Source organism: Rutidosis leptorrhynchoides, chromosome 2 (assembly GCF_046630445.1).
Source record: "Rutidosis leptorrhynchoides isolate AG116_Rl617_1_P2 chromosome 2, CSIRO_AGI_Rlap_v1, whole genome shotgun sequence".
Classification (NCBI taxonomy): Eukaryota; Viridiplantae; Streptophyta; class Magnoliopsida; order Asterales; family Asteraceae; genus Rutidosis; species Rutidosis leptorrhynchoides.
In genome coordinates, this window is record NC_092334.1 from 616,971,745 (window position 1) to 616,982,814 (window position 11,070).

Below are 11,070 nucleotides of genomic sequence, written 5' to 3' on the forward strand. Positions count from 1 at the left end.
TGATGGTTACCTAGACCCGTCGTTCAACACACAAATCCTAATTAACACACAAATCATTCATAACATACAAATTGTAATTAACCCAAAATCTCTGGTTGTCGGGTAGTTGTTTGAATCCCACAACATCACTGTTTGTGTAAGCTTTGTTCCGTACATTGCCTCCAACAGAAGCGGAACCAGTAGCTTAGGTGTAATTAACAGAGATTAGAGTTTATTTTAGCGTTTTTTTTATGTTTTCAACCAAAACTAATAACACCAATTTTGATATATATAAAAAATTTATGAGTTAAAATTAGTCCAAAATAAAAATAGACATAAACGGCTATATAATGACTTGTAACTCTGCAGGTCAAAAAACTGGCTTCCCAAAGAAAAAAAAATGGTTTAAACCAATTTATAACTGGAAAATAATCGATCAATTTGAAAAAAACAAATCGGTCAAACTGGTTTGGGTATATTTAAGCAGAGCTTTTTTTATAACCGGTTTTTGTGAAAATCAGTTTTCAATTTTTTTAAAGGCAAACGCACACACCCAACACGATATTTTGCACAAATATATACATATGTCCATGGCAGGACTTGACGACATGCCTTCAAGGTCAGGGAGGCACCTCGATACCGCCAAACTAATTGCCCTTTGGTGATAACCAGTTTTCAATTATGGGGCATTTTTGAATAAAACCGGTTTTAAATTTGCATCTCTAATTATGTAAAACATTGTCACAGAACAATTAAATAAACAATCCCAAACGCTCATAGAAAAATGCAACTAAAACATATTGGAAACAATAAAACCTAAAAAGAGTTTCATTAGATAAACATAATGATAAAAAATCCAAGCACAAGGAAATGAAAATTTCGGCAACACCTAATAAACCATAAGGCTCTGCTGCACCCGTCTGCCTATATATTTGTACGATCACGTCACTCATAACATACACATAAAACACTAAAGATGGGTGGTTTAATCTCTGCAACGGGGGCGGCCTCGGGTGTGTTTTTTCACCCTCTGAGCCTTGGCTAAAAGACTCGAGTCCTAGGTATATTATATAGTAATATATCTAACAATGTACAAGTTTCATAGCTACAAACAAACCGCTTTTATTTGCAAAAGACGACTCTCAGCTGGATGTTAAAACGAACCAACAAACAAACACATACCATTCATTCTTGATACTCGGTTAGCTGTACAACTCTCTCTCGATCCCGTTACATTAAGTAGTTGCCGTAGCAGCAGCTGCAGCGGCAGCCGCAGCAGCAGCAGCAGCAGCTGCAGCATTTCCTGCAAGTGCCCCAATCCTCCTTTCTGGAAAGATAACGGAAGAACTTGTTAGAAAAATTTAATGAATCACTTAAGAGCAAATCACATCAAGTTGTTGTGTGTTACGTAAAATTCTAAGTGGCAATTTTCATTAACTGATACTTGGGTCATTTTGAGTTCCATTTGTCTCAAATGAGCCACAACAAAAAATCTGATTAATAAGCTAACCGGTAACAGGTCGAATGGATCGAACAGGTCAAAGGGGTTATAGATATCATCCAAAGTCAATCTTTTATATTTGTAGGCATAACACCATCTAAATCTAAACTGTTTTATTCAAAATAAAGTTGAGAAAGTAGCGAGTCAGGGTCGCGTCCAGACGCGGACGAGCTGGACATCGACCAAAACTAACTTTTAATTATTAAAAAATTGAGCATATAAATATATATCACATAAATATATCAAACATAAAACATAATTATTTTATATTTCAAATAAAGATATAGGGCAAAAAATGTAATTTTACAAAATATTAAAATTTTGGTCAACTTTGTCTTTGACTGACTCAGCCCGACTTTGACCCGACTTTTTAGGCATTTTTGGGCGAAACGGGGCGGATTGGTCCCTAAACCGACGCGTCGGCCGACACATCGGCACATTGTACTACTTTTACAACAGTGATTCAAAGACTTGGATTATTGTTGAATGATATTATGCTTGTAAACATTAAAAAGTGGTGTATAAAGATGAACTCACTATTCAAATAAAGATAATGGAAACAACATAGAATTATTTTCACTTGCCGTGTTTCCAAAAAAAAGTTAGTTCGCTGTAGCTATTAAATCAAAACTTGTACTAAAAAAATGTTAAAAGCCAACACTATGGTTTCAGATTTTTTATTGATATGCAGTCATAGTTCATTATGATAATCAGCTTTGATCTACAACTTAAAGGAGATAAATTATTGCTTCAGTCTAAAACGACAAATCCTTCGACCATTATTGGGTTATGTTATGTCTCATGATGGTTTATCAAACAATTAAACTTAAGGTAAAAGCAGACCACACAGGTCAAAAGTTTGAATATAGTCATTGCTTATGAGGAAAATTTGTATATGAAAATGACATTAGTGTTTGCTTGTTTCGGCCCAAACCAATATACTACCCATTTGGCATGAAACCCATCTTGACCATTTATGACACACCCTGCCCGACCCACTTATTTTACCACATCTATGTAAAACAAAAAAAGGAATACCTCCAGCAGCAACGAGTTTCTCGACACGGGCAACTATATGTTTCCCATAAGTATATTTCTTGAGAGCATTCAAATGAACCTTGATACGATTAAGAATCATTTCAAGTTGCTGGTCATCACACGTCTCCAAAACTTTCTGAACAACGTAATTAGCAAACTGATCTTTCATCATTACCTGACATGATAAAATGAACCACTATGAGAATGTAACACTACGAATAAAAGTAATAAACGTGAGTTGATTAGTAGAAGACGAACCTGAAGTGGTTCATTTTCATCGGTGGTGCCTAACATTTCAGTCACAAGGGTCTGGCGTTCCTCCGGGGTACCAAAAGTCAAGCACTTTTCGACAACGTTGGAGGCAAACTTTTGTTGACTCATTTGAACTATTTGCCCAGTTAACTGATCTACAATACACGTACGCTCATGTGGCTTTCCATGTTCCAGTACATGCTGTCAAACAATTAAAAGTAATGCGTTAAAAATACATTTCTGTCGCTGTTGTAAAAGTTGGCTTACGCGTCGGTTCAGGGACTAACCCGTCTCGTTTCGCTCAAAAACGCCTAAAAATTCGGTCAAAGCCGGGTTTGAGTCAGGTATGGGTTAGTCATAGTAAAAGATAGTCAAAATTTTAATATTTTTTTGAATTAATTTTGTGCTGCATATCTATATTTGAAATATATTTATGTTTTACGTTTGATATATTTATGGGCAATATATATAAATTTAGATAAATTATTTATTACAAAAAAGTTAATGTTAGTCAACACCCGACTCGTAGACTCGTCCCTCCAAGGTCTCGGCTGCCCGACTCGCAACTTTTATACAACCTTGATTTCAGTGACTTACGAGTAATTTGACCCCTTCTTTACTACGCATTACTTTATTTGACCCGTTAGAGAAAATAAGTGCAGATTTTAATAAGAAAGTAATATGTTAATCTCAACATAATTACCTGAACAACATAATTTCCATATTGGTCTTGCGCCAGCATGATAATAGATTTCAAGATTTCATCCATCACAATGCTTTGTGTTTTCGGGTCGTGACAGTGCTCCAACACCCTCTGTTACAAAAATAATAGAAAATCTTACTCGGCATTTATTAAATTAAATATTGATAATGAGATGGCTGTATATTGGAAAGAAAATGTTTCACCTGTATGACACGACAACCATAGGGATGGGTTGACAATGTTACAACTTGATCATAAAAAGTAGAGATAATAAAATGAATAGCATCTTCCGGTACACACTCAATACACTTCTGAATAACATGATTCCCATTTTGATCACGTACACAACGCATCACATGACCATCGAGCTCCGTAACCATTTTTGTTTTTTGGTCAAGTTCAACAACCTCGATCGCCTACATCAAACCAAGTCAACGTGTTTTAAGTAATTTATGTTTATGTTAGGTATATAATATGCATACCTCATTGATCCAGTTTTACCTTGGAAAATCCTTCACATATACTAATATAAGAATAAGAAGATAATAATAAATGAAATGAATTTTCTTTTAAAAAAAACTTCACAATAAAACAGATTATATGTTAAACCTCAAAGTCTCAAACACACAAGCTATAGGTGACCATAAAACGTAGCTTGCAATTGCAATTGAACCCAGACAGAAACACAAGGTGCAGATGAGTATTGGTTGAAAATAGATTTTTGATAAAGTTTGTGTTGACCCAAAATAGTCTGCCGAAAATTTTAATTCTCATAAATAAATAATATGCCATATACTATATAGAAAGTATATTAGCAGTATAATATATCAATACAAGTTAGAAGGCTTTATGGATTTAAGATGCAATTTGGTCATTGACCCATTTTCTTTTTTAGTTCAACCATTTGACCCATTTCCTTTTTTAGTTCAACCGTTTGACCCATTAAGGATATCACGTAACCTAAATTGTTTTTTACCCCGCGCACCAATACAACTGATATATTCGACAATTTACCTCATTCAATCTCATAGAACTGAAAAGTCAATTTACCTTTTGGATAACTCGGCAACCATACATCTGAAGACTGAGTGTTAGAACATGCCCATTGAGCTGTTCAGCTAGTTCTCTAATTTGAGTAGCACTTCCATGCTCAAAAAACTACACACATTGAAAACAATTAGATTAAATAATTGTTAAACAAAAAAGAATACTGATTAAATAATTGTAAAAAAATACTGATTACCGAATACTACCTTCTGGATGACATAATTACCGAATACATCGGTCATTAGTGAATAAGCTTGAGGCATAATTTCATTAAACACCATGTCCTTCTCTTCTGTTGTAGCGGTCTCAAGCTTTTGTTGAATAAAACGACTTCCATATTGATCCGCACTGCTCAAACAACATTTAAAAGTATACTAATACTAATTAGATATGGTATAAAAGTATTTTAAACCTCATTATCGAATTATCGATACACCTGACTAGAGAAGACAAATGAGTGGGTCATACAATCTGTCAAAACGGGTCAGGCTCAAACCTGATGAGTTGATCAGCAAACAATTTTTGGATTCTTGTACAAAATTATTGTTTTGGAGGTATGGGTAAAAAAAACTTTAGCATTAAGATAAAAAAAAGTCCCAACCGCCGTCAAAAAAAACGAAAATAAATTTTCAAACACAACGATTCAAGAGGTCTATATTCAATGTAAAAACGCTTTCGACAACTTTTAATCAATTTTTTACCCTATTGGCGTATCTGGATCCATTTTAGTGAGTCTTGAAAAGTTTACCCGTACACATAAAAAATAGAACCCAAATTATGCATTTAACTATAAATGGTTGAAAATGGCACCTTTATACTTGACATGATTTCTCAAAATAACCAGTGTACTTGGTAAAGAGAGAATATTGTATAACTTTTGACCCGGTTTAAGGCATTACAAAACACGAGCTAAAAGCATTAGCCCAAATTATAAATATTCCAAAAACACCTCCCCGAGAACATCAGTTTTTTCCCCTTTTCGAATGCAGATCGCTTGTTATAGAAACTAATCAGCAATGTTAAGAATCAAAAGGCAAAAAATTAACCTGAATTCAACAACATGGCCCACAATTTCAGAGAGCTCAAAGCACTTAGTTTTATTGCTCTTGAACTCATCCAACAACGAGGATGCAAAACTTTCAACTCCACCAAAATTACGAATCCCAGAACAAAACCGCAAGCTACGATCACCGTGTCTACCTGGACTGCATGAACCAATAGCCGAATTAGGCAAAAGACCATTACCCAATGGGCTTCCTGGATACGACATACCAAGCCCATAACCAGAGTTACCAAAGTAACCATGGTTAACACCATATTGACTCTTTTGAGGAGATAACAAACCAGCCAAGTATGCTTTCTGAAGTGTCACTAATTCCCTATCCATCGTTGCATCGTTAAGTGCCGCAGCATATTCACTTAAATTTTGCAGATACAACGGGTCCATAAGTGGCACGTGAACACCATTCGGGCTGTGATTTCCAACCCGATTTGACCCTAACCCGAACCCGGCTCCCATTGCTCTTGAATCCATAGCCGAAACACCCATTGCGGCTGCAACCGCCCCGTTATCGAATAAAGGCGGCAAATTTACACCGCCCATCATGGTTGGTGATGCAGGGTTCATCATATAACCACCATATAGAGATGAACCTGGACTGTCAAGATTCTGATATTGAGAAGGTGAACCATTACCACCGTTGGTGGGCCCTTTCATGTAAGAATTCACCGGCGACCCGTGACCGTTACCAGAAAGATTCATTCCAGAAAAACCGGATATCAGATCTGAAGGCCCGTTAACCCGCCCAGTTCCAACAGCAGGAAGTCGTGGGCTAGCCGTTCGGCCCACAAGCTGCGGGTCAGGGGTGGTGCTTCGGGATAAAGATGCACCACCCAGAGCCGAAGCGTAAGTGTGTGAACCAGATGACAACGACGGATGATTTGGGCTAGAACGCAGTGCATCCATTGAAGTTAAATTCTGATGGAGATGAGCAAAATGTGATTCAGAAAGGTCAACATTGTCGTCAAATGTGTTACGGCTGGCTGGACGAGATGAATGCCTAGAGCCAGAAGCAGTTTGACTAATATCATCCTGCATTCGATACCATTTGTTAAACATTATTTAAATATTTTTTCTACTACGAAAATTATCTAACTACGAACAAATCAATGTAACGGAGCCATAAACGACAACTGAAAATGATCAAGTCAACAAAAAACGACAATTCATAACAACCGGTAATTAAATGTGAACTTTTAAAGATGTTTAGAAAATCGCCGACATTAATTTAACAGATCAGAAAAGACTACAAAATGTTAATGAAGAAACGACATCCTACTCAAATAATACGCAGCACGCGATTAAATGACATCAAAAGACTCGTCGACAAATTTCAAACTAAATTGGAGTATTATTAATTATTAATCATGTTAAAAAAAAAAGCACACAACATAGGGGCTTTATCAGAACCATCAAATTAACAAACTTCCAAACAACATTAAGCAATTCACTAACAATTATAGCAACATATCACAGTAGACAACAAACAAGTTATCAAACACACAACATTACTAAATGCAAATAAACAACACCACACAACCGAATACCAACAAAATATGCAAAAAATGACAACTTTCAAACCTAAATTAAAATCACAACCTGAAGGATCTCAGCAATGCTCTTCTGCCTACTCCCTAAACCCAGCCCGATTAGCCCGTTTCCGGCCCACTCGACCCCACTACCACCACTCTGCCCCTTTCCATTCCCATTAACTTTCCTCCTATCACCAATAGCATTATTATTCCCATTCGCCCGTTGCGCAAATCGCCAATCCTCTTTCGACAACAACGGTGGCGGTAACCTAGGGTTTAAATTAACATTAGCATAATAATAAGAAATATACCCCGGATCAGCCCTTAATTCATCTTCTGAAATACCCCCAAATTCAGACCCTAATCCAGCGACAGCATTCAATGATCCTTCAACTGTTGGTGGGGCCGACCCACTTCTGTACATATTAAGCTCCAGTTCACGATCACTACTACTAGAACTACCGGACACTTGTTGCCTATGTTTTTCCCTCATTAACAACGTTAATTCCTCGTTATTTGTAACCAATGATCGCATACCCATATCAGACATCATCTTTGAATAACTATCAGTAATCATCCCAGTATTTGGGTTTTTGTAAAAATCAAAACTTTTTCACTTGGGTGTAACTAAATTTGAAAAAGATACAATCTTTGTAACTAATTAGCTCAGATTTAACTTTAATTTCAATATAAAGACTGAAACTTTTTTGTGGGTGTGTGCCTTTACTTACAGATTTTGAGATGGGTTTATTCAAGATGAAAAGATTGTGTGATTGATTGATGGTAGATGATTGATTTTGAACATTTTTATGTTTGTGTGTGCAAGGATTGATTTTTGTAAAGGGTTTGTGAGAAGAAGAGTGAAGAGCTAAATGAAGGGAGTGATAAGCAGGGGATGATGTTGACCGTTAGATTAAGTTGGGTGACGGCACAGATGGGTTTTTGTTGCGGGATTTGTTTATACAGTGGAACCTAGGGTTTTGTCTTAAAGGGTCTTATATTAAACTTCAATACTTTAGATTATCCATTCATGATATATAAATATAAATATAAATATAAATATAAATATAAATATAATAAATATAAATATAAAAGTAAATTAAAAATATGATTTTTTATTTTTTGAACGGATATGCTTGCCATTTTAACCTAGTTTTAATAAGAGGGTCTACGGTTCAAGTAGAACTGAAAAAAATCGAAGGACGGGAGGAATCAATCTGAAACTGAAATACCTGAGAATATTTTTTTTTCTTTCAAAAAGCATAAATTTACTCCATAATATAATTAGATCGAACATATCTAAATGTGTTACAAAAGGTACATACTCAATCAGGTCTGTTGAAGGGCGGGAGGAATCAATCCGAAACTGAAATACATGAGAATATTTGATTATTTTTTTTCAAAAATCATAAAATTTAATATAATTAGATCGAACATATCTAAATGTGTTACAAAAAGTACATACCCGATCGGGTCTGTTTGACAGGATCCAACGATCCATTTGACATTCTATTGAACTGCGCACACAAACCAATTATATTGATAAATATATTGCAAAACTAGGCTATCCAATGTTAACTATAAACGCATCAACATGAGTTTCGAATCCTTGTGAACACCACCTTGTGAATCACATCCAATAAATTCCTCTAGGTCCAAATATAACCTAAAAAAGAGCATGTCTCACATCTTTATAAATCCTAACACAACCAAGAATTCATTGCAAACACCAACAAAAACCCAGACTCAGAATCACCATAGCTACACTTTAAACAAGCAAGTCTCAATTGCATGGCCGTCAAACTCGAAAGCAAAGGAAATATAGAGAAGCGGGTGTTAAAGAATAAAATCTGTTTGGAAAATGAAATAAACATATGAATGTCATAGAAGGCACCCTTGAACCCACGAGCCTCAGCCAACATAGCAAAACCTAACCACTATGACTTGAACCCTAGTAATTTAGTCAAGGAAAAGGAGCAACAGCACACGGAGAGCACAACAATGAAGGGCCGGAGAAAAAGGTCAGGAATCTGAGAACCGGGAAAAAACATCCACAAAAGGAACTACCTTATTGGGGAAACTAATTTTTAATGTAATCCAAACAAGAAGCATAACAAAATTCCTTGTAGAGTCGCCAATCTTGAACCAAACCACCAAAAACAATATCTAGTGGTATCCAAATTAGAGACTACACCACTTAGATATATGGCAGGGTGTCACACCCCCAGTTAGGGCCTGGGTGAAATGTGACTTAATATCAAATCAACCAACATATTATAATATACGAGAACAATACTAAATGATAAAACAAACTTTATTGAGCACGCAGCGGAAAATGAAACGTAGTTACAATGATAGGAATAACAATAATGGAAATGTTCACATGCAGAAGTAATAAATGCGATATCTCTTGATCCTATGTCCAAGTAGCATCACATAAGCAGTAAGTATAAGAGCTTGAATCAAACAGCACCTGAGACAAAACATGCTAAAGTGTCAACCAAAAGGTTGAGTGAAGTTCATAGGTTTAACAAATAAGTTTGACCGTTTGTTTTAGACCACAAGATTTAATTTGTAAGGTTGATCTCCCGCAGGATCAAAAAGTTATGCCAGTGCGTGATATTTAGACTAAACGTTCAAGTTTGCCCCATGACAAGTTGTGTCTGTCCTTGTCGGTTTAATTTCATTATCAAGTAATACAAAGACTTAGTCAAATGTATCGGGGACGTTACTCCCGATAGGCCTACCCCCAATAAATAAGCATGCCGCAGCACTTAAAAATATCACTGTAGGGACTTAGTCGGACATAGCCGGGTATAGCATAGTTTTAGCAGTTGGTACTTGTGTCTAAATTGTAAATAGTAAAAGCAGCATGTGTCTCACCCCAAATAAGTTAAATAAGTTTGCTAGCAATAAAGAGTGGGGCTATGAATTCACCTTAGTAAGTAGAGAGAGAGTTATTCCTCGGAATAAAGAGTTGAACGAGTGAGCAGGAAAGTCAACCTATTGACATTTAAGAGTAGTTAAGTGTTTTGCCCATGTTTAAGTTTAAGTATGTGTTTAAGTATAGTTTGTTTTACTAAGTTTCTATTCCTAGTAAGTTACTATTTTTATAATGTTTCCATTTTTAGAAAGTTTCTTATTTTACTAAGTTTCTATGACTATAGAGTTTCTACTTTTATGAGTGTTTTTCATTTTAGGATACTTGCCGTATTAGATAAGCTTCCAATCACCCCTTTCCCTTCGAATGGCTAATTTAGATCTAGGGGCTTGAGCCATAGGACCCTTTAAATCGGAAGTCCAAACCCTCTGCCTAGAATCTCGTAGAAACCATTCGTCAAGAAAGTTCGAAGATCTATACATCTCTAATACATATCCCAAAATATTTTTGTGCTACAATATAAGTAGTAGGTTATAGGTGCTAGTAATAGTAATAGTGTATACATGTTAAGTACTAGTATAAGTAGTATTAGGGTTTAAGGTTTTAATATGTATATGTATATATAATTCGTATATATACATAAAAATATTTTTTTTTTACATGTATATATGTATATATAAATCTAGGAGTGTTTATGTATATACTTATGAATAACAAGTTTATAATATGAATATGAATTAACAAAGATTAAAGTTTATGTAAATAGTTTAGGGTTTATGTTATACCTTTGAAGATTCAAGATAATTAACAAAGAAAAGATGAACACGATGAAGATGGAAGATCAAAGCCTTAAAAATCTTGAAGAACTCCTTGAAGATTCTTGAAGAACACGAAGAACAAGCTTGAAGATCCGAATACCACAAGAGAGGGAGAGGGAGAGATTGTTTTTGAGAGGATTTTGGTGTGATTTGTGAATGAGAAACTAGGAGTTTATATAGTGCAAGTATTAGAGTGTTAGTCAACATAAGGATGTTCTAATTAATGATTTTATTTTGTTTTATAATTTTTAGTCAACAA

General features: G+C 35.4%; 1 protein-coding gene across 1 annotated transcript; it reads right to left on the bottom strand.

Annotated features, from left to right (window-relative positions):
- Positions 1 to 795: 795 nt before the first annotated feature.
- LOC139893534 (pumilio homolog 1-like) lies at positions 796 to 8,054 on the bottom strand. Its single transcript, XM_071876704.1, has 9 exons — positions 7,180 to 8,054; positions 5,567 to 6,612; positions 4,727 to 4,868; positions 4,524 to 4,631; positions 3,677 to 3,889; positions 3,474 to 3,584; positions 2,777 to 2,971; positions 2,519 to 2,693; positions 796 to 1,306 (listed from the first exon to the last, which is right to left on the bottom strand). The coding sequence occupies exons 1-9, from the start codon at positions 7,687 to 7,689 to the stop codon at positions 1,215 to 1,217; spliced, it is 2,592 nt and encodes an 863-aa protein (XP_071732805.1). The 5' UTR covers positions 7,690 to 8,054; the 3' UTR covers positions 796 to 1,214.
- Positions 8,055 to 11,070: the final 3,016 nt, after the last annotated feature.

Excerpts from the sequence above, each read along its gene's own strand:
- LOC139893534 (XM_071876704.1), bottom strand. The coding sequence starts at position 7,689 with ATGATTACTGATAGTTATTCAAAGATGATGTCTGATATGGGTATGCGA. Across the intron at positions 4,632-4,726 it reads GTAATTATGTCATCCAGAAG|TTTTTTGAGCATGGAAGTGC; the intron begins GTAGTATTCGGT and ends CAATGTGTGTAG. Across the intron at positions 3,890-4,523 it reads GTTGCCGAGTTATCCAAAAG|GCGATCGAGGTTGTTGAACT; the intron begins GTAAATTGACTT and ends GGTTTGATGTAG.